The following is a 24,863-nucleotide window of genomic DNA, read 5'->3' on the forward strand; positions in this document are numbered from 1 at the left end:
CACCAAGGCAATTCACCAGGAAGCATTTGGTTTGCATTTAGTTAGCATTCAGAAAAAGGGAACGCAGTATCCCTTGAATCTGATAAATACATAAATAAAAGCTGTTTGTATTAAGATAATTATGTAACAGTGAGATCCTAAGATTACTCCTTCAATTAGAGTTTTTCTTTGCACGAAAAGAACTCTTACTTTGTCATCCTACTTTTAGGCTTTTGTTTGGGGGTTTGTTTATTTTTGTTATAATGTTTTTTCTCCTTTGTAGATACAGGGGACAGAAATCTGTAATCTTTTTAAGTAACTAAAATACTTTTCCATAAAACTGATGCCGGTAAGCTAAAAGTGGTACAAAAAAATGAAACTTCTAAAAAGTGGAAACACATATTTAAAAATGAATTTGGTAAGAAGGAATTGTTAGTTGAGCAGCTTTCAATAAAACAGCAGTGCTTTATCTCAGTTCCTTATCCAAACTGTAAGTGTGACAGCCCAGATAGGCAGCATATGTAGATAGATAAGCATATAAAATAAGTATCATTCTGCTTCTGCCAATATTTAATGTTTACCTATAGTTGATTATTTTGTACAACACATGTAACTGATCAGTAAAATGGACCTCCTTACTTGCTCATCTGTACATAAATGCACATATATACATGTATTAGTGTTTCATTATTTTCTTTTTCACTGAGCATTTTCATTTACTCCTAGTAATAAAATAGGGATGCCACACTATTTCACTATTATGTTGCAGTTATTCTAAGATTCAAGAGAACTTTCTAGCAAGAAGAGTCTTTTAGAAACACTTTTTGGATGACCAATAATCGGAAAAATTCCCTTATTGGTGTTCTTGTCCCTTTAAGTGAACCTGGAAATCAATAGTCATTTGCCAAGACTAGTAAAGATTAATTGATAGCATTTACATTTACCACTTATCTGAAAAAAAAAGTGTTAGCTAGAGACTACTTCATTAGGATAAAGCAAAGCAAGAAATATTTCTGAGTTTCAAGGAGGATAATTTTCACAAATTTGTTGAACCATAAAATGGAAAATTCAATCTTCTGGTTATGCTGAATACATAATAGGGTACCAGATTGCAAACTTCAAGACAAAATGATATCAGCTGAAAGACATACTGTAAAAAGCACACAAAACTAGAAAAATAGAGCAGCTTAAAGTCACCTGATTGAGATACGATGTTTTTTGGCCATCCCTAAGCAATTTACTATAGACCAGTAAAATACAGTCATGTGCCATATAACGATGCTTCAGTTAACAAAGGATTGTGTGTACTAAGGTGATCTGGTAAGGTTTAAATGTATTTCCTAGTGATATTGTGCCCATTTTAGTTTGTGTAATTAATACTGTCATGTTCATACAACAAAATCAGCACACTTCTTAGAATGTGGCCCTATCATTAAGCAACATTGCCTATAATAGGTTATATGTAATTAAAAGATTAAGTTGTTCAAAATTCTGTACATAATGGACACAGGGTTCAATATTTGTACTTCTTTTTGCCTTTGCACTGTTTTTTGAGCACCCATTAAATGAAAGGCAATGGGAATGTGTCATCAAGACAGACAAAGTCCTGCCTTCCTGGGGCTTCCACCCTTAGAAATTCAGGCAAGCCAGAGGGCTTTCATCACAATACAGCCAAGAATGCTGTGAGGAATGTAGAACAGAATTCTAACAAAGAAGGCTTCCTTCCCAAAAGTGATACCAAAGCTGAAGATGGAAGGGTAAGGAGTCAGCTTGACAAAAAGGGAAAGGGAGCTGTATTTGAGAGAGGGGGAAGGGCAAGCACAAAGCCATCAGGTAGAGAATGTTCCAGTTACTCCCTTCCTAAAGATACAACCAAAAGGGTAACACAACAAATACCTACCTCACCTTTTTAAAAGCACACTTAAAGGACAGCATTTCTGTTCTCATTCTTAACCTCCAAATTCACTGCAAATTTTCCTCCTTTTTAAAATAATTTTTGAGGCTTTCTAAAACAGGTGAGCAAAACCTTTTTAAGTACCTAGAGAGACAATCATAAAACATGTTTTAAAAATTCACTTGTGTTTGATTCTTTAATTTTAATAAATGAGATGCTACCAAGCTTTGCTTTGAGCAAGAAACTAAGCTTTTTTTTTTGGTACCGGGGATCAAACTCGGGTCAAGGCAGGAGGCAGAACCACTGAGCTAAATCCCTAGCAAGAAACTAAGCTCTTGGTAATAACCCATAATGGTAATTATGCACACAAGAGCAAATCTAATCTGGACACTGTAAATCAATTTTCAGGTGCCCTGAAGTGCTTCGGACAGCACCTCTCCACAAAGCAGAGGGAGATCTGCTGGGACTTGCAGAATAGAAGAGAAACCCAGACATCAGGCTGATGGGGCTGCTCAACTGAGACAGTGGGCATGGAGGTGTGGAGGTAAACTTAAGAGGAGAAAAGGTAACAACAGGGGTGAATGAATTGTGATTAACTAGGTTAGTGTAAAGTTAGTAGGGACCAAACCTATACTTCTATGTGAAATGCAGAGCTGTAGTTTGCTGAGAGTGAAGTGCTGAATGCATTCTCCAGATAAGTGTGTTTTTCAAAGGGAACCATTTATATCACGGTCAACAGTTAAAACACTGATTCCTAGGACCTGAACTAGACTTGAAAGTCCCGGGCCTCATTGTTCCCGGAATAGCACTCACTGCTCTGAATTGCCCGCCAAAAAGTCCCGGGCTTTCGAAACCTCTTAACGGATCAGGGACTTTTCGGCGCCAAAATTCCCCTGTTAAACCCCTCCCCTGTATTCATGGCCCCGTATGAATTAACCAACCCGCAAATAGCCTCATATGAATTAACCAATCCGCAAATCTGCTTCTGTAAAGCCCGCTTTCCCGCTCTTCAAACTATATATATAAGCAAGATCATCCTTGGCGGCGCGCTTCTCTTGTCTTCGGACACTAGAGACGCCCGTGGCCCACGCAATAAAACCTCTGCATCTTGCATCCGTACGGTCTCGGCTGGTCATTGGGGGAAGGTGCGTCGAGTCGGACCTTACAGACTTAGAGTAAGGAATTTGGGAATGGGAAGATGCCCACAATTTGCATTATAACAAGCACCCCAAGAATCTTAGAACATATGAAGCTGAAAAAATTAAAATTGGGCAAGATGTGAAAACCCTGGATGACTTGAAGGGCAACAAAGAAAAGTTTCACGGTGTTCTTCACTGAGGGCTTGGTCCTGTCTGGTTTCCTTGTTCAGCTGAGTTCCACCACCAATCTACGCTTTCTCATTGAAGATGTACATTTGGGCTACTCAGCTTTCTTTGATGCACAGTCTGATGTTGATTATATCTAACACAAAACTTGGGAGACTCAAAACATTTATCTGATTTTAAGATGATGGGGAAAACAGTATACACCCACAACCACTACTGGAAAAGCAAAAGTTGAGGGAGCAAATCTGTCTTGATTTAAATATACTACATAAGAAGTATGCATAGTGGTAGTCATAGACCAGATTACAAGGTATTGCATGATCCACCCTAGTCAACCGACAGTAGCCATCTTTTCTGTGTCCCCATAGTCTCCATCAGTTTGCCTCATTGTATCTCCTTGGAAGAGGATGGAAACTACCTTCCTCTCCAAAGGGAAATATAGCAACACCTTGCTCAAGCCCTGGTTTTGATCCTAGTACCAGGGGTAAAATATTACCATTCAAATAAGAAATTAATGAGTCAGCTCTTAGTAGCTATCTTCAGTTAAGTCTCATCTGTACTATATTTAACACCTATGTTCTGAGTCTTTTAGTATCCTCTGTATAATTTTTTTGCTGATACAGGATTTTGATTTTCAATTTTATTCCTGCATCTTACCTTGAGAATGCTAGATAAGTGCTCTACTACTGAGCATTGTTCTCAGCTTCCTATTTTCATTATTTGCATAACAAAAAAAATCAAACGAACTCTGTAGCCACTGATTTTAAAAAATGGGCAGGGCTAGGGATTTAGCTCAATGGTTCTGCTGCCTGCCTTGCAAGCATAAGGTCCCGAGTTCAATCCCCGGTACCCCTCTCCCCAAAAAAGGGCAAATACAGGAAATACAAGTTATCCTGCCAGTACTCATTATTACTTCCTGATGAAGGAACAAGGACAGAGGCCTGGGTGAGCCATAGGTGAAACAGAACAATTCCAGAAGTCCCTTTGCTAGCACAGTACAAGACTGCTTAGAGGCAACCGCATCTCACCTAGAAGCAGACAGTAATAGTGTGGGCACAATAAAAAGAAAGCAGGGTCTCATCTTGACAAAATTCTTGCTCAGGTAAGGCAGAAAATTTTTCTGAGTGTGTTCAGTGTAGCAGGCCACATATTACCACCACAACTGGGCACACAAGGTTACTCTTCCAACTTAGCCAACACTTCCAGAGTAGAGGTAGATGACAGTAAAAGTTAGAGGTGGGAAGCAGAACACTGGTACTGTGGCTTCAGAAACTTGGCGAAAAACCTTTTGAGAAAAAGCTTTCTTGCTGGTTGCTCTCTCCTCATCTCCTTTAGGCCAAAAGACCTGCTCACAAGAATTGGAAACTGATAAAGCTACATTTCTTTGGCTTAACTTGTAAGAGAAGTGTAACACAAAGTGAAATTGCGGCAATGAAGGAAAATCAACCGTGCATTGATTCAATCATTACCTACAGAGCACCTATCATGTGCCAGGCACTGCTGTAGACCTGCAGGTCATAACAGCATATGCAAACAAAATGTGTTGTCCTCATAAAGCTAATATTCATTTGCAGGTACAACTACTGTCTGGAATAGTATGAATTATCTTCATTTAGGAATGGATAAAGATGAAAAAAGGTAAAATGGGTAAGTGTCTGATGCATAAAAAAATTCTACAATATTAAAAAAAGTGGTATGGCAATAAAAGTTAAATGCACTTTTTTTTTTTTTGTGGTACCGGGGATTGAACTTGGGTCCTTGCGCTTGCAAGGCAGGCCACCGAACTGCTGAGCTAAATCCCCGGCTAAATGCATTTTTAAAAAAGATGCACCAACCACTAGTCTCTAAACTCTTCATAAAGAGTAAGATCCAAGAAGGGAGGACCATGTCGTTATACACACCTCATTCTGCTCACAATACTTAGAAGACACTCCAGGGACATAGCAGGCACATGGCTGACTAAGGAGAAAAAGTAAATCTGCATATTCTAGAAGAACCAACCCTATAAAACAGATAGAGTGGGTTAATAAAAATGCAAAGAGGCAAAAATTGCTATTGCAGAATTTTAAAATCAAGAGATGTAATAAAATACAGACACAAAACTATCAAATCAATGCTATATATAACACATCTCAGAGGATTTTTCCAAATGAAGTGGAAAATTATAGAGAGGGAAGCAAGTGGACAGAGTATAAAAAGGAGGAAACTAACCAGAAAATAAAATAATTAGCATAAATTTGTAAAAGGATAAACTGATCATTATTTGATTGTATTTCTGAAAAAAATTGAACTGAAAAAAAAATACTCTCAAATCAATTTATTAGTAAATGCATTAATCCATTTAAAGAAAACTATAAAACTTAAAATGCACAGAAGATTTGATAAATGAAAATGACATAATATGGTAAAGATCGCAGGTCACCTACAGATTTATCTGTGAACATAATACAATTCAAATTACAATTCTTCAGTCTGTGAATAGGGTACTTAAACACTGGTTAAGGACAGCAAAATCTGGCTCTATGTCTTACATCACTGACCAAAATACATTACTTATAAGTAAAAAAATTAATGTAAAATATAAAATCATAAAAATGTTAAGATGGCTGGCTTGGTGGCGCAGACTTGTAATCTAAGCATTGGAGAGGCTGAGGCAGGAGGATCTCTATGAATTCAAGGCCAGCCTGGACTACACAGTGAATTCAAAGCCAGCCTCAACTATCTATAGTGAGACACTGTCTCACCTTCTCCAAAAGAAAATTTTCACGTGGAAAAAGCTTAAAAATGAACAAAATTCAGGACATCAAGGAAAAAGATTAATAGATTTGTTTACATAAAATTAACTTTCACATAGCAAAATATTGACAAATGAAAAGAAGCAAATGACATATAAAATATAAAACATTTACAAAAGATACATGGTGGGATCAAATATTTAGTATGTAAACAATCCCTGCAAACAATAAAGACAGAATAGATGTACAAAAGAAACATAAATCACAAAATCAACACATAAATAATATAAAACATCATTAGCAGTTTTAAAAATAAAACTAAAAACTTTGCCAATTTTTTTACACATCACACTGGTGTAGTTGTTTAAAAAAAAAACTATTATCTAGCATTCACTGGTGAAGGTACGGTAGGATGGCTGCTCCTATAATAGCATCAAATGGAAAAATCTTTCTTAAGGGGAAAAAAATCTATCAATGAAACTGAAAAGGTGAAAAGGCATGCATACCTTCTAACTCAGCAAGGCACTTACATGTCCTTATCCTAGGAAAGTCATCACAAATTAGCTTCAAAGATATTACAACACTATTTAAAACAATAATAATGATATAATTATGCAATGGAAATGCGGTATCACTAAAAACAAAGGTGTACTTCCTGTTCTGAAATAAAAATGTACAAAGGTATGTGTACAATGATATTAAAAAACCTTCATCTTTTTTTTTTTTAATTTTTTGGGGGGTGGTACCAGAGATTGAACTCTGGTCCTTGCGCTTGTGAGGCAGGCAGAACTACTGAGCTAAATCCCTGGCCCTAAAAAAACCTTCATCTTAATAGCAAAAATTTAAAAATTATTCAAATATCCATTAATAAGCAAATGGTTTAGCAAATTTAAAATATCCATGCAAGGAATGCTATCTACCTTAGGAAAAGGAGGTAAATTTAAATGTATTGATGAATAAGTATGTCTTGTTATATACATGAAGAATGCAAATAAGTGAACAAAATATGTGATGACTCCATTTTTACACAACAAACAATAGATATATATATACTAATGTAGCATAATATTGTAATAATCTTTCTTGAGTATTTACTAGGTATAGTACTCATTTACTTAAATCATTTTTTATCATTTTCAAAGCAATCCTTCCAGGTAGAAGTATCCCACTGTATAAATGAAGAAACTGAAGCTTACCTAAGTAAAAAAATAAGCCTCTGCCAGGGATTTGGCTCAGTGTTTCCACCGCCTGCCTCAGGCCCAAATTCAATCCTCAGTACCAAAAAAAAAAAAAAAAAAAAAAAAAAAAAAAAAGGGCACTAGGATTAAAGGTGTGAGTGCTACCCACCCTGAGTAGCCTGGATAAAATAGAAGGGATAGAAAGAGCTGTGGTTATTCCTTACTTGTTCTGCTACCTCCTGCTCGCCATGAACGGTCTCTTCTGTGATGCCACGCTGTCTCGCAGCCAGCAGATTGTGGACTGAAACCTCTACAAACTGTAAGCTAAATAAACCTTTCCTCCTTTAACTTGGGGCATCACGTATTTTTGTCTCAGCATCAAAAAAAGTAATTAACACAGCCTTTAATCAAAAAGTCAATAAATTGTGGACCAGGGATTCCAACTCAGCCAGTATGACTCAGGTTTTCCTGTATAGTTAACATTTCAATACAGACTGTGCACAGACAAAAGCTGAAAAACTATGCAAAAAATCTAGTTACTACATGGCCTAGAGTTTCTTGTATATATTTTCAGTACTTTTTACTTGAGAAAACTTTGTAAGTTTAGAAGTTCCCCAAAATAGGGTAGATCCATGGAGATCAAAAATACAATAGAATATTAAATTTTAAAGTACAGAAGGCATATACACTATAATCATACATTTATTTAAAAAGTAAAAAGTATGGCTGAGACACATAGAAAAAAATTCCACATGCTAATACATTAAACCTACAAAATGGCTATTATTTTGAGATGATGAAATTATACAGGGTTTTTCAACATTTCTCTCTGTTTTTCTGCATTTTTTTCTAAAAATAAAGCTTTAATTTAAAATACTCCTATAACATTTAGTAAGTATAGCATTAAACTAATTGCTTCAATATACTATAAAGTGAACTTCAAGAAACCATAATTCTGCTCAATGAGTATTTTAATGGAAACATGGAAATCTTTTGTTACAGCAACCTAGTAACTGAAGATTACAGTAAACTGACTTTAAAAAACTATGTAAGCAATCTAAAATGAATTCGCATCTTATATACTCCATGCTTGCTTTTTTCTTTTAATAAAAAGCAGCATTCTGGACTCTAGGGAAAAAAATAATCTATACATTGACAAGACTGAAGTATATATTAGTTCTATCAACAGCATAATCTATTGGTTCCAATAAACACCCTATTTTAATGTTTTGGTCTCAGGAAATGTGTTGTAACTTTTCAGCACAGATGTTATTCAGGAAAAATGTTCTGCTTTTTATTGACCTATATTAAGTATAAACTCAGTTGAGTCACTAAAACCTCTTATGATCCTAATCCAAATAAAATTTCCTTGCCCTGGTGTGGTCCATGCAACAAACTCCAAAAACATATTGTAAATAGCTCAGTTGGCAAAGGAAACTCAAGGGAGACATATTATTCCTAATTTTATAAACTCAGTCTTACTTCCCTTCATAGGAAAAAAAATCTTGAAATGACATTCATACCAGTAAATGTTTGGTCCATATCCTGGTGTAAGTGCCAAGGCTCAGGCTGTGGCTATCCTGCTATGCTACACAGGAAATATAAATATAATCACTATATGGCCCTTTACTTATTCCTTTAATTATCTCTGGTATAAATTACATTTATAAACAAAAGGAGGGAAAAGAAAGACTAGATCTCTAAAAATGATTGCTGACTCTCAGATATTTCTGCCTCTGCTATTATTAGTTATAAATGAATTGCTCAAGATGTTAAAAGTCCAAAAGAAATCAATTGATAGATATCAGAGATTTTCCTAAAGTAAAAATCCTGCTGACTCTAAGATGTGTAAATTCAAGTAATAAACTAAATAGGGAGGTAAAGGGTCAGATAAGAGGGTAGGGGTCACCCAAAGGGTGCTGCTGTTTTAAATGGAATAAGCAGAAGGAAATGACTTTAATTGAATTAGTTCATCCAGAAACCTGGGGCATGGAATATATAAAATCATATGAAGGAAAATTTATTATCCTAGGTCTTCACCATCTGTGACCATAGATAAGCTGGAGTTCCCTTTTTCCTTGTTGCATCTTGTTCTCCTCTCTTGTGTGGTCCACATTCTGCCCAGCTGGCTTTTCTTGCTGCCAGTGGTCCTAACCAGCTGCTCTGGTGAGTTTTCTTCCCATCCAGCCAGACCACTTGGTCTGGGACCAGTACTGATTTCGTATGTGTGACACTTCCTTTACTTTCTAGAAGTGTGGTCCAGGACCACCTACATCAAAATCATCTGGTGTACTTTTCAAACATGCAGATCTCTGGGTCTTGAATTACTGGGGACAGCTGTCAAGAGTCACCTAAATAAGCATGTCATGAATGCTCCTTCCATACTGACATTTGGGAACCAATGAGTTGATTCATACCACACAACACAGTATGCATTACTGAATTATTAATGTAGTAATTGCTTGAGATTTCCAGTGCCATGTTTTAAATATCAAACCTTGCATCTGGAGTGCTACTTCAGATATATAACCATATAAGCCATATAAAAGGAAAAGCAATACCATGGTATAAAGGGACGATATGGTAAAAAAAAAAAAGTTGATGTTCTTTAAATCAATTATTACACTATGCTCAATTCCAATGAAATGCACAAAATATGAATAAACTTTAAAAAATTTAACGAATTAAAGCAGTGCATAGAAAACTCTAAAATGAGGAAATACTAATAATTATATCATGATTAGCAAGCAGTAACACTGACTTCTTTAGTGCCAAATTCAGTAACTATTTCTATCTAGGCTTTTTAAGACTTCTAAGATTGGAAAGTGTAGATGACTTCCTTTATTAAACGCTTTGGCCTTCTGTGACTGAAGCCTTTCCTGGTTCTTTTCCTCTGACCATTGATTTCCTTGCAGACTCCATTATAAACCTTACCCTGTCTTTAAAAGGGGGTACGCCCAAGTCCTGTCCTTGATACTCAGCTGCGCTCACTTACAAGCTGACATTCAGTAATCCAATTCATTATCACAGCTTTCACTGCCAACTCCATGCTGAAGACCCCTGGTTCCTCCAGCCTAGTGTTTTATCCAAACTCATGTTCTTAACAGCTATCTACCTGCCTGCTGGATATGTCAGTGGCAACTCAAATTCCATTTGCCCCAAGTCAAACTCATTATGTCTTCCTCATACCTGTTTCTTCCTTCTATATTCACATTGGTAAGGCTCAACACCACCATTCACTGCTAGCCATATCCAAAGCTTGGAATTTTTTCCATAGCAGGGGAGGCAAAGGCCTATGGGGGAACCAGGTATCACATTTACTTTTTAAGCAACAAGTGTATACTTTTTGACATGTACCAGGCATGTAATTTGCATTTCTTAAAAGTCAACTCATTTAATACTTGTAACAACTCTATGAAGTAGAAGTAGGTACTATTAGCCTAGTTCATAGATGGGTAAACAGAAGCATAGACACACTATTGAACATGCTCGAGGTCACTGAGCCAGTGAGAGCCAAGATGTTAATGCAGAGATTCTGGCTCCATGAAAGTCAACAAAGTGTCTGTCTGTCTGTCTTTCTCCTTCCCTGTCTTCAGAGCTGATGAATACTTCCTTCATCTAAGCAAGCATTGAACTCTTTGCAACTCCATGTCAACGTTTCATTTTATGGCTACTGAGCAATCTACCACATCTTCCTAAGATTCCATTCATTACCCACCACAGCCTTAGTTCAACCCCAAGTCATTTCTTGTCAACTACCATTACTTGTCTGCCATCACTTTGCCTCTTCCTAGTCCATGCTCTTCATAAACAAGTCAGCAAACTTTTTCTGCAAGTGGCCACACAGTGTTTCAGACTTCCTAGGCCATAGGGTTTCTACATCATAATCATTTAACTGTCCCTGTAGCATGGTATCAGCATAGATAAATGGGCGTGACTATGCTTCAATAAAACTGTATTTACAAAAGGATGTGATCCTTGCCCAATAGTGCTATCTCAGAAGTATTCTTAATCCCCTTCCTTCTACCAAAATATATTCCAGATAATCTCCAAATCTTAGAAAATACAAAAATAAAGACATTAATGAAAGCGATTGTAAACACATAGTGGTGAAACCTATAAATGGAAAAAAAAAATTTGAATATATAAAGGTTTAAAAATCTCAGTGGGCAAAGTAAAATCAACAAAATATTACAAGTAATGTAAAAATTAAAAAGGCAAGATATGAAATATCTGTAAGAAATGTGATTCATGAAATGCTAATTTTTACATTTCCTGCAATTATTTGGAATTTAACCTTTCAGTGCCTCCCACATGCCAATCATGCTGTTGGGTGTTTTTAATATAAAACATGACTTAATTATTAAAAAGTATTAAGAAGTGACCAAGAATATAAGAAACAAGTAATAAAAAAATAAATGGGATCAAAGAGAAAAAGATTCTAAATCTTACCAAAACCTAACCAATGAAAATTTACACAATTTTTTTAAAGAACAAATTGCCAAATGCAGGCGCATAGTATAAAGAAATCAGATTTTCATATGCTATTGGAGCAAGTGTAAATTATGCTGTCTTGTGGGAAATTAGATGTGAGACCAAAGCTTGTGTTGAACTCTCCTTGAGACCTGGGGGTAGGGATAGCAAGTCATCCCTCCCTGGGGTTTGTTTGCTAGTATGCTGGTGCCAGCCAGTTTCAAGGAGAGAACCAACAACAGCTGAGGTTTGATTAAAAAAAAATACACATATGGGTGCAGTCTACAAATCATGAGAATCTCAATAAACTTTCCCCGAACCCTGAATCACATGCTTGCTTCTGGTTTGTGCAAGTCTAATAAAAGTAAGAGCACCGCCAGATTGGGGGCTCTAGGTCCACCAGCGACAAGACTCTGCTGGTTTTCCTCTTCCAAATTGTCTTTGTGTCTTTTGTCTTTAGTCTTTGTTGGTTCCCCAGTTGGGGATAAACTCATAGGCTGGTTCCTATACTATCTTTTTTAGGAACTGGTTGACTTATTAAAATCACAATGTTTAAAGTCAGCCATAACATTCTTAAATACTTATCCTACAGATAAACTCAAGAAAGCATTTAAGACGTATGCACATAAAATTACTTGTCTTGTTAACATAAAACTGGAAACATCCTTAATATTTACCTGTAGAGGAATAGTTAAACAATGGCAGACTTATATAATGGAACAGTATGCAGTGAGGCAAATACTGTCAGTGAAAGCTATACTTTTATAAGAAGATAGCCATTTCTATAACACATACATTGTATTTTCTATACATATACTGTATATAATGTTTAATAATTATATAATATATAAACTTACAGTAGTACTATATATGTATCACTACTACATAGTATATAGTATACTCCTGTACTATATATATAGTTTAGTTTTATTTCAGTTAAAGAAAACAACCACATCTACATCTGCATAAAAGTATATAGAGAGAAGGCTACATTTCAAGGAAATGTCTGATGGAAAGAGTACTTCTCCGATTTAAGATGTACCCTTCTGTACTGAGTTGGTTTTTTTTTTTTACAATAAGCTTATATTAACTATAATTAATACAAATAAATGATAAGTAAGACAAAACACAAAGCGTTCATATGCCTTCCAAGAATCTTCCAGGCTAAGCACTGTGGTATAGCAGCTGAACTCTTCCAACACACTATGCACACCCACATGATGACGAGCTCTGCCCCACCTCTCAGTCTCAGTTGACTCATGCCACCCAAGCACCTCTCCCATGATTTTGAAGTTATGCTGGGTTACTCAAAGTCAAACTTCAGTTTTATGAACTATATATAAGGCTTCTTTGCCTTTACAAAGGTTTCTTTTGCTTAGAATTCCATCCTTGTCTTCCCTGCCTAGTAAAAACTTCTTCACTTCAATCTCCTGCACAGGCAGAAATAATCTCAAGGGAAACAGCACACATTAAACATACAATCCAGCATTTACCTGTAATTATTTGGAAACTAATCTTTCAGCTTCTCCTGCATATTAGGCATATTGTTGTGTTCTTTTAATGCACTGTGTGATTTGATTCTTGAATGTCTTATTATTCCTACTCTATAGGTATAAAAATAGTTTTAATAAGATTAAAGAACTGCCCAATATATCCCTGGCTAGTAAATGTTACAGATACGAGGTGAACTTAAGACTGGACCAAGAGTTGGCTTACTAGACAGGCCCTGAGAGGACCTGACTGATAAAATAGGCAGATCAGTCTCCCTTGGAGGCTGGAGGAACAATATGGGGTGGAAATAATGGACTCAGTCACAAGTTGGAGGAAAGGGAAAAAACGTGTTTGTGGGGAAGAGTGTGATCATTCTAGATTATAATGTTCCTGTAGAACCAGGCAAGTTGAGGCAGGAGGCAATAGTAAGAAATGGTAGACTCTAGTGCAGGTTAGGAAAACTGAAAGGAATATTTTGAAGAAGTTAGTCTGGCAGCTCTGTCCAGCATAAACTGTAATGGGGGAAGAGTGAAGGAAAAGATGACAGTCAGAAGCTGCTACAAAATCCAATGGCCTCTGTATTTTGCACCAAAGTTGCATGGCAGCTTCACAAATGGGGACAAGAAAGCAAATATTTTGGGTATTACTAAAGATTCTCTTGATAACATTTACACATTTGACTAGAGATGAAAGGGAGAATGGAGAGCAGAGTTAAGACTGATCCAAAGGTTTCTCATCTGAGGGGGGTAAAGAATGCTGGTAGTGCTGACAGAAATGGGACAATAAGAAAGGAGAACTATTATGCAGATTAGACATGTTAAATGATGGTACATAAAAAGATCCTGCTGCTGACAGGGCCTCTTCTAAAGTCTACAGTTTGGGGCCTCATTTCTTGGGTGACATCCTTATGACGATAAATTATGTACAGTAATTTTGAACACATCAACAACATGACACTCCAACCACTCGTATAAATGAGAAAAGATTAACTTCTTTAGAAACGTGATGATTTCTTGCTTAGCTAGCACCAAGCAGGAGACAGGATATCGAGTAAAATCACTCATTATTTTAGAGCAACACTATGGAGTCTCACTAAGATTATTCAACTCCTTCACAAAACCCCCTACGTCTATTTAGCATGCCCCAACAAAGGATTTTCTTTAAGTAAAGTTAGTCACTTACAAAAGAAGTTGTCTATCTTAGCCCCGCTTACTCTGGATTTTCGGGCTCAACTCTCTAAAAAGCAAACAAAATCATTCTTTCTCAAGAGAGTTCTCTACTCTCAAACTCCCTGTTTTCTTTATTGGACTCTTCAACATTAATTTCCAACTTTCTGTCTTCAAAGGGTACTTCATTTAGCCTCATCATTCACCAATTATAGTGTGTGTCTTTACTCTCATCCAAGAAGATAACAAAGTAGGTCTTCAGTGTGCAGATGATCTACATACACCAGGTTAGTTAGCATGGAATAAAGTATACCTAAGTTAATCTATGAGATTAAATAATAAAGCTTTACCTGAATCACAGGTTGGCTGTCACACCCAAAAGACATAAATATGGAGTAGTAAGCAACTGTATATAATAAAACTTAGTATCGTGTACTAGCATTAGGAAAAAAACCCTCTGGTTCCAAACCTCCATTCAGTAAAGCACTCTATCATCCTGCATACATGGCGTGATCCCACAGGTCCTGTAAGAAGCAAAACTTGGAAGAGGCCTGGAGCCCCCGTGGCCATTATAAAGAGCACTATCATCCTGCATACATGGCGTGATCCCACAGGTCCTGTAAGAAGCAAAACTTGGAAGAGGCCTGGAGCCCCCGTGGCCATTGTGGATTCACACCACAGTTCAATTCCTCTTGTTCTACACTTTTAAAACACAGTAGTTGTAAAAAAAAACACTAAAGACAAAGAAAGAATTAAGCAGGCTAAACATTCTACTTTAATAGTCAAATAATTTTAGTACATATACCATTTACAATTCTGGGTAAAAAAATCTCAGAAAATTGGATTTTGAATTTTAAATAGAAAACACAAAAAACGCTGAGGACCTGTAATTTCAAAGTATTCTTTTGGAGGCCGTAAACAAAATTTCCTTTTGCTCAAGTGGAACAAAAAAAAAAAAAAAGTTGCAAGTAAGTAACTATGTCAAAAAAACAAAGTACCTGTGAGTTTGATTTTGGATAGTCGAGCCAAAATGCCTGGCAAGTCGTCAAGATGCACCTTCATCTCTTTCCACTGCTTTTCCTCTTTTGTCTCTTTGCCCACATCTATCGAGCCTTCAATTGTGGAAGCAGATTCTAGTTCTATCAGCTGCTTTTCATCTGGCTTTATGGACAAAGAGGGGCTTAGGGGTGAAAGAGGTCTCATCTCATCTATTTCTGCTTTGGCTTCATCTGAAGACGTTTTTTCAAGGAAAGGAGATGCCACTGGTTTTGGCTTTGGTTTTACTTGCTGATTCAGGATCCTATTCACTTGTGTGACATACTAGAAAGTAACAACAAAATGAAACATGTTACTGAAAAATTCTAGCCTACAATGCTCTTAAAAGGTTGTTTGGAAACATCTTTGATCACTTTGTCTTTTACAGTACTTGAAAACATCTACTACAATTTTACTGTTAGCTAATTCAGCATGTACTCATAGAGTATCCACGACATGGAAATCATCCTATTGGGTGAGATAGGGAGAAAAAAACTAATACCTCAGCAATGGTTTTCAAATTCTGTGGTTTAGAAAAAATCTCAAAACTCTAAGTTCCTAGAAAGGAAAATACATCTTTTTTTTTATTTTACTCATCATCCTGGAAGCTTAACATTCCAAATACAATGAAAAAAATTCCTGAAATCAAAAGCCAAGGTCAGCCTGTAACGTTTCAATGTTCTTAGGCACAGTGCTGAGAAAGGCTGAATGGGAAGGCATAACCCAGAGCTGAATGACATCTCAGCAGTATGGTATGAGGAAAAAAACAAGTTTTAGTCAGATAGTCCCTTGCACTTATTATTAGAAATTAGTAATAACTATTAACATTTGCAAGACACTTTTATGTTATATCTCATTTAATTTCTCAAAAGTTGTTAAGGAAGATGGATTATCTCTCTTTTTTAAAATTTATAGCTGAAAGGGCCAGGGATTTAGCTCAGTGGTTCCACCACCTGCCTAACAAGCACAAGGTCCTGAATTTGATATCCAGGACCCCCCGCAAAAAAAAAGAAAAAAAAAAAATTCAGCTGAGGAAACCAAGCCTCTGAAAAAAACAAAGCCAGGAGTTAATCAATTATACGTAGCCCTAGGAGGAGGAGTCCTCTATGCTGCTAACTAGTTATGTGCCTTTTTCTTTACATCACAAAGACTTAAAATTAAAATTCTAGTCTTAGACATAAACTACAAGCTGACACACGAATTCAGTTACGTTTACATAAAAAAGGCATACATTTTCAACTTTTTCTAAATGTCTATCCTTGGTTCTTCAACTTAAAAAGGAGGAACATTTCTAGAAACTCAAATCTCTTGTCAACATATCAAGTTTTAGTAAGATTTTGTTATATTTAAACTTTAATTAGTATTTTAAGCTAAGGAAATATGGCAGAAATGTGAAACAGAGGATTAGAGTATGAATTTGCCATTCTTCACGAGGCAGTATGAGTTTTCAGTGATATCTCCATTGTATGCTCATTTCTGTCTCAGAAAAATGGCAAATACTCTCACTGATAATTGAGAGTAAGCCTGGACATTGCACATAATATACGCAGTCAACATAGATAAAAGAGGTCAATTGAGATATATTACCAGTGTCCATTATAAAATACCTAGAACATTAAAAGAACTCAAATATATGTCTACTCCACAATGAATTTGTTAAAAAGCTTTATAAATGCACAGATGATTTAAGAAAATAGGAGAATCACACTATTAAAACAATTATTTCTATATTTCTGACATAGTTACAGAACAAAGGATTTTAAAAGATGTACCATAAAGTTCAGCTTTTCCAAATTTTAGCCTGGTTGAAAGATGCCAGAAGTTTTCAATCTTTCTCCAAAATTAATCAATAAGTTCAAGATCATACTTTAAACCTCAACCACCAGAATTATTCTGGCTTTGGTTAAGAATAATCAAAACAAGAGATTAAAGTTTTGGATACTCAGGGCACTACATAAAAGTCTTTTTCAAAGGGTATTTCTAAAACTTTTCTTATAGGAATTTCTGAAATTCCCTCATACAGAGAAAAGTACAGGCAGCAAGTAACAAAGTATGGTCTTTGAAACATACCATGCGTTTGAGGAAGTTAAAGTGCTGAAATGTAATCCATTGCTTATTGACATTTCTGAAAAGGTGCATAAACTTATGAGGGGATTCCAGTAAAGCTCTTCTTTCTAGATACCAGACACATCCTCCTACCCAACCTATAAGAGAGAGAAAGGAAGAAATGTTAAAATAACTAATGCTTCTCATCAAATGATGACTATACTTGTCCAGAAGCAAAGCCAGCCAAGTCAAGTGATGTACTGTGTGACAGATTAGACTCCAAAATGATCTAATTCAGATTTGTGAATAAATGCAACTTATCAGCCCTACTACTCATTGTTTAAATCAGTACAATTCCTCAGGAGGGCTCAACTAATTTTTCATTTCTAGATCATTACACTTATATTAAATTCTGAAATGATTGCACTGTAGATATTTTAAAGAAACAAATACAAAACAATCAGTTCATCTACTTTTTAAAAACTAGAAAACGAAAAGCACAATTTCTCAACAAATGATAGTAAGATAAAATATACATACCTCAGGTTAGTATTTTGGTTTTGCAGGTTAAGACAACTAAAAAGAAATAGTTTTCACTGAAATATAACTTACCAATCTAGTTAAGAAAAAACTATTTTCGTTGTACCCACATGTGACGTTTAATCATTTTTCTACATCTTCTCTCAAATCAACAAAATCAATACTTCTGTTTCAGACCTCATCCTAGTCAAGTTTTTGATAGTCTGTATAACAGAATAGTTTTGCCCTTTTTAAGTCTTTCCTCTAACCATTTTCATAAAATAAAAGGTTCTTTTGGTTCTCTGCTTTCTGCTTCTCAGTTTCCTAAATGTCTCCTCTTTCCGAGTCTGTCACTTTAAGGCAATCTGGTTCCCACTGTTGTGAACAATAAATACTGTCCCCGAGCAAATAGGTAACTGTTAATCATCAACCCATTTCCAGAGACATTATCCCTATATCTAACTGCTCTTGATATTTCCATGTGACTGGACAGAAGCACATCTTTAAGAATACTTCCTCTCACCCTTCTGTTTATTCTCTACTACAGAGAAAAAAACTATCACTTATTTAAGACTTTAGGATCATGGTATCTCTTCCTTTATCACCTAACAATGATCAAGTACAGTATAGTGAATTCTAAAATACAGGTTAGCGCTATCTATACCTTCCTACTGATACAGAACCCTATGATCTTATACTTGCACCACGGTAACAGTAGTAGGTGTCAAGCCAGTCACCCTGCCTTCAGTGATTTCTTTCCACTTTAACCACATTCCCCAAATTTCTTCCTGAAGCCCAGAATACATACATATTACTCACTCAAAGCTATAGACACAATTCAGCAAAACAATCTTGCCTCATGACTTTCCACTAAACACATTGAACACTTTATAATTTTCTCGACTTTATGTTGCTTTTTTGCTTACAATCAACTTTCTGCCTGTCAGATTTTCAAAGTATCCTTCAACTATTCACTTTATATCATGTTTTATGATATTTCTTATTGCAAACTGTTTCCAATATCATGTTTGTTTATTAGTTTTTTAACACAGTGGCAAGGACTCTACTAACCCTGGCTAGCATAGTATTTTCATTGTAATACTGGAATAATTTTTCATGACTGGATGGTTCATATCACCTTCCTGGGCTATGAGAAAAAGAACTATCACTGCCCTCTAAAATACATGGGAATTATCTAACACTGGAGAAAGTCACTCCACTGAAATCATATTTTCTATATAGGTGAATATGTACTTGCCTTAGAATCGTCTTGAAAAATATCTTTCAAGATTAAGTGGGCTAAACTGAAATTTTACAGAATAGTAGTAATAAGAACGACAGCTAGGAATCTATACTTATAAACTGTGAAAACACTTCCTTTGGTCAAAGCACACAATATAATATGAATCGGTACCTAGAAAATGAAAGGTATTTCAGCCTGAGGTAAGCAAGTGTTCAGTTTTGAAATACAGTACACAGGGCTTTCGATCAATAACGTTAAAAATTTTGAAATAAGCCAGGTGTGGTTATGCATGTCTGTAATCCTAGGATTCTGGGATGTCAAGGCCAGCCTGGGTACTTTGGTCACTTAGCAAGAACCTGTCTCAAACATGAAAGAGAGACCGAAGGAGGAGAGGGAGGGGCAAGGGGAAGGGGAAGGGGAAGGAAGGGAGGGAAACAGAGGGCTGGGGACACAGCTAAAATGAAAGCACTAAATTCAATTCCAGTACTATCAAGCAGGAAAAACAAAAGTCTCGAAATGTCACTGTAACTACTATTTGCCACCAACAATAGATCATGTTTGTAGGGCTTCTAAAATCAGATAAGGAGACCAGAGCTGAAAGCTTCTGAAACTTATTTAGTGGCTATAAAATATTCTGAACTAGAATAAGCAAAATCAGACATAACTAATGCATTACTAGACAGCTAACAGTCACAGTTTACCTCCTCTGCCACCTCTGCCCATCCAATTCTTTGTGGCTCTTTCTAATGTACTATAAGTAATACAGACAACTTACTAGCAGATTTGTTGGTGTCATGTTCACAGTTTCAGAAACCAAGATGTCTACTAATTCCTTCTATACCACTAAATCAAAGACATATCCAGCAACAAAGCATGTGGATTACATGTAGCCCATCTACTGGAACTGAGGGATTCTGAGGAGTTACATAGCATTTTGTGTCTTATAGGAAGCTGAAAATATAAAATGGAAAGGCAGAAAAACAGGCTGATGCACTCACATTGGAGAAACCTCCATACAGAGGGGACAATTCAAGCACTAAGAAATGATAAGCCAGAGCAGGGAATTTAGCTCAGTGGTTCTGCTGCCTGCCTTGCAAGCACAAGAACCCGAGTTTGATCCCTGGTACCAAAAAAAAAAAAAAAGAGAGAAATGATAAGCCCCCTCTGACAGTGCCCCAGGTCAGGATCAAAGAACATTCACAATGAGGGATGGTGGAAGGTAACAAAAATATATTTCAAAAAAGCATCATACTTTTTTTTTTTTCAAAAATACTTTTCAACATGGGAAATTGAAGTCCTATGTAAAGGCAGAAGACCATAATGATTCCCCTCAACTCCATTATTTATCCTCCAGCTACAACAATTAACAAACCTTGGCCAACCTTGTTTCATCTGTTATACTGTTCTACTCTCTGTCTCACTTTATGAACCACAAGGGACCTTTGAAATCATCCAGTTTAATTACCTCATTTTACAAACAAATAAATTGACTTCTAGAAAAGTCAACTGATTTGCCCTGTGATCACACAGACCAGAAGAGACTCACAAAATAACACTGTGAAAAATAAGAGCAAAAGGCATACTAAGCCACAATGATCAAGACTGCTAGATAATGTAGTATGTTTGTGTGTGGTAGGTCAAACTGAAAAGCTTCTGGAGTGTGACCAAAAGGCAGCCCCTGTCTTCTACCTGATCTCTAATACAGACCAGTAGTAACATATTCTCCACTCCCCATTTAGTAACCATTCTAAAATACAGGGGCAAGGGCCCAAGATTCAGCTCAGTGGTTCCGCTGCCTGCCTCACAAGCGCAAGGTCTGGAGTTCAATCCCTGGTATCAAATAAATAAATTAAAAAAATACAAGGGCAAAATAATTCTCATCCTCCTCTTTATCAGGCTAAATTTAATTCATGTTTACTGAAAGCCAACAATGTGCAAAGGTACTATTACAAGCATTGAGTAAACCAGAGTTGGCCATTATCCACACCTTTCTAGCTTTGCAAAGTTTATATTCTAGTTGAGTTTTGGTTTTTTTTCTTTTGCTTGAAAGAGAAAGAGGCAAAAAACAGGTATAAACATTTCAGGAAAAGAAAAATTGTATGAAGTTTTTTTCAACAGGTAAGAGTTACCCTCATATAAGAGACCCAAGAGGATGTTACATACCGCAGAAAATCCAGTACACTGCCAGTCCTTACAGTAGAAACTGAAAATGCACGTGCAGCAATGTCAATGACCAAGGTTATCCAAGCAGCAGTTTGCAGTCCTAATAAATGTCTGGAAGCTAATGGCCACCACTTTGAGCACTTCTTGTAATTGTAGAGGATAAACATAACTTGTATTAATCTACTGATGTCTCAATAAATTTAGTATTAAAATACTGATATGTTTTTCTTTTTCTGATGTATACATTTTTTTTGGCAGATTGTGTGTGTGTGTGTGTGTGTTTGTGTGTGTGTCTGTCTGTGTAGTTACAGATTGTTAAGCATAATAAAAAAAGAAATAAGATGACGTGACAGGAGAAAGGCAGGGTCTTATTTTAGCCTGGGTGGTCAGGATAAATTCTCTGAAAGGGTAACATGTGAGATGAGACCTTCCTAAGAGCCAGGGATGAGAATTCAAGCGTCAACTTACATTTATCACAGATCCTTCAAGGGGGAAGACTGTGAGGAACTATGCTTAGAGTAGAAAGCCAGACGTCTAAGGGGGGTTGTGGCCTGCTGTCCGCAGCTGTCATCATTATCACCATGAGTCGTCAAAGTGGAATAAGGATTCTGAGCGAGAGCAAAGGGCTTCCCTTGTCATTAAAAGCTAGTGGCTAGGAACTGTGGATCTGATAAACCAAGAGGCCTGTGGAGACCCGAGGTTCTCTGCCCTCCGGCCAAACCCTGCAAGAAAGTGGACCACCGAGTTCACTGTGCACGATTGGTCCACACCTCCCTAGCCTCTTCACTTTTAAAATACTCCAAGGGTCACCTCCCCCACCATTGTCCAGAGGACCTCGCCAAGGGCTCTCAAGGTTGCAGCTATCAGGAACCACGGCCTCTCAAGTGGCAAAAAAGAGACTATTTTTCCAAGGCTGTGCTCTAGGCGGATTACAGTACCTGTCAGGAGGCGTGAGGAGAAAGAATGCGGGAATGCGGCCATAACGCATGAGCCCAGCCGCTGCCCTGGATCCCAGGATCCCCACTCCTCACTGGCTGCTGGGCGCCGCCATGTTGTTCGCCCGCCCCCCCGTGGGAGGAGGGACTTCCTGTTCGCCACTTCCGGCTTGCGGGTTGCTAGAAGAGAAGTGTGGCTGGATGTGATCTCAGCTGAGTGCACAGACTGGAAGGTCGAGATCCTGAAGTACCTCCGGGGGCCGTAGAAAGTACCTCGTGGATACGACCTTTGGAGAAAAAGCGGCGCCGCGCTTCCGGGTCCCAGAAATTGGCAGGCACCCTCTGGCATAATGCAGAGCGATTGCGAGTCCCGGCGATAGGCAAGACTTGGCGGGTCTTCTCGCGGACAGTTTAACGTTACACTTGGGAACCTTTGCAGTGGTCCGAGTGCCGAGAGGACGAGGTTCTCGTGGCGAGGCCTCAGCCTTCCCGTCTGATGAGTTCCACTTACAATTTTGCTATATTCACTGTCAAAGGGGAGCCTAGAGGAGCTCGGGGGGAACCAGTTCATCAGAATACTACGGATGAAGAAGTTGCTTGTGGTGCTTAAGGGTTGGAGCTCTGGCGTGGGGTCTCCTGGTCTTGTGACCTTGTTTGAGGAAGTTACCTAGGTCCTCTGACCCTTAGTGCAATGTAGGCTGTAATAGTATAGTACTTACTTTATAAGGTGTTTCAGAGAATAAATAATGTCTAAAATGGGTGGCGAGGCACCTACCACATAGAGACACTAAGTATGATAAATATCGTGCTTGCTAGAGCAGACCTGGCAGCAGACCTCCCCTTCAGGGGTTTCTTTTGTTGGGGTTAGCACATAGAACAAAAGTGTCCTTTTGTAAAAGAAGAGAGGACAATTTCTGTTTTCAATGATGAGATAACCATTTTGGTTCACTCCAGCATTGCTAGGCTAGGGGACCCTGAAAAAAGTAAAATCTTGATTCTGTAGGAGCTACACTATACTTGTAGGGTAAGAAGAGGTTATTTATGGATGTCATTGTAGCTGTAATGCAGAAAGTACTGCTGAAACCCAGATGATGTAACATTTCTGTGTAGTGGATTAAGGAAGGCTTCAGAGGTTTAGTTTAAACTTACTGCTATTCAGTGGGAAGAAAAGTAAAATATTTTCCAACCTACAGAAATGCTGAGAAAGTAGAGCATGACGTTTCAGTGATTAGCTTAGGTCCATCACACTTTGTCACTGTGCACTTGTCCAGGGGCAATCCTGAATCAAATTAATTAAAACAAAGCCCACAATGGGTTTTGAATAAGTAACTAAGAGCCTACCACAACTTGTTCAACCCATTGTTTTCCAGATAGTTTAAATGTAACTTTTGTGAGGTACCCTGAAATGCTAGCCTCGCTAAAACAAAATGCACAATTTTGAGAACTAGAATATGTTCATATTGAAAATTTTTGCTTATTTTTAGTTGAATTAGACTTTCAGGTCTGCAGCTATCTCACTTAATTAGACCTACCTTTCCTGGACAGGTTTCATTAGAAAGTGCCGTATACAAGTCTGTCCTGTAGTCACTATGAATTAGTTGGATTTTTAGAGAGAGGCCTTGGACATCCACATAACTCAGTTTTTTCGTACGTGTAGCAAATGACGTCTAGATAGATTAAGTGATTCACTCTTAACTATAAAACTTTGACCCCAGACATACAAGTCAGCATTTTTCCATCATTATATACATCTCTTTTAAAAAGCATGTTATAAAACTTAAGAGCCTAGTGGTACTGTTTCATATCCATTCTGATGCTTAAATCAGATGGTTGAATAATAACAATTGTTGTAAGGATGTGAAGTGACTGGAACCCTCATGTATTGCTCATGGGGATATAAAATAATATAACCACTTTGAAAAACAAGTTAGCTGTTTCTCATTAAGTTAAAAAAAGAATGTGTGTAACCCAGCAGTTCCACCCTCAGGGTTATGTAAAAAATGAAAATGTATATCCATATACAAATAGTGTGCAAATACTCATAGCAACCCTGTTCCTTATATCCAAAAAGTAGACCCAAATGTCCATCAACTGATTAATGTATACATAAAATGTGGTATATCCATACAGTAGCCTGTTATTTAGCCATAAAATGCAAATAAAGTACTAAGCATGCTGCAACATGGATAAACCAGGAGAACATACGAAATGAAAGAAGCCAGCCACAAAAGACCATATACTGGGTAGCTCCCACTTATGTGACATGTCCAGAATAGTCAAATCTATAAAGCCAAAGTACCTTACTGATTGCCTAGGGCTGAAAAAGGGAGTGAAATAGAAAAAAAAAGTGTGATTGCTGATGGGTGTGGAGTTTAGTGAAAGGAAGATAACATTCCTGATTTGATTGTTCTGATGGTTGCTCAACTCTAAATATAACTAAAAACACTGAATTACACACTTTAAGTAAATGGTATAGAATGTAAATTATCTCCCCTTACGCCTATTAAATTATAAAATAAACAAAAACCCAAAGATAAATTCAGGAAGAACTACTTAAGGAGACTAAAAGTAATTATTCTTCTGTTGAACAGACTGCTTATAATCAACCAGTAGCTGTTCTTCCTTTGGGTTGATTAGAAGACATTTTTTAGCTGTTCAATGGCTTGGTTTTGACTAATTCT

The 24,863-nt window shown here is 37.1% G+C and overlaps 1 protein-coding gene and 1 long non-coding RNA gene across 2 annotated transcripts in view; one reads left to right on the top strand and one right to left on the bottom strand.

Moving 5' to 3' along the window:
* The window catches only part of LOC104858574 (protoheme IX farnesyltransferase, mitochondrial), a 122,472-nt gene extending 100,138 nt beyond the window's left edge, over positions 1–22,334 (bottom strand). The window contains exons 1-3 of the mRNA XM_010618839.2: positions 22,186–22,334; positions 17,347–17,480; positions 15,240–15,561 (exon numbers count right to left, since the gene is read on the bottom strand). Of these exons, the coding sequence (XP_010617141.1) occupies positions 15,240–15,561; positions 17,347–17,480; positions 22,186–22,228 (499 nt within the window). The 5' untranslated portion in view covers positions 22,229–22,334. The remainder of the gene's footprint in view (positions 1–15,239; positions 15,562–17,346; positions 17,481–22,185) is intronic.
* Positions 1,670–21,370, top strand: LOC104858573. Its single transcript, XR_779171.1, has 4 exons — positions 1,670–1,736; positions 2,282–2,438; positions 4,773–4,845; positions 21,203–21,370. It is a non-coding gene; the product is annotated as an uncharacterized LOC104858573 (long non-coding RNA).
* Positions 22,335–24,863: the final 2,529 nt, after the last annotated feature.

Source organism: Fukomys damarensis, unplaced genomic scaffold (genome assembly GCF_012274545.1).
Source record: "Fukomys damarensis isolate Sample0158 unplaced genomic scaffold, DMR_v1.0_HiC HiC_scaffold_13, whole genome shotgun sequence".
Classification (NCBI taxonomy): domain Eukaryota; kingdom Metazoa; phylum Chordata; class Mammalia; order Rodentia; family Bathyergidae; genus Fukomys; species Fukomys damarensis.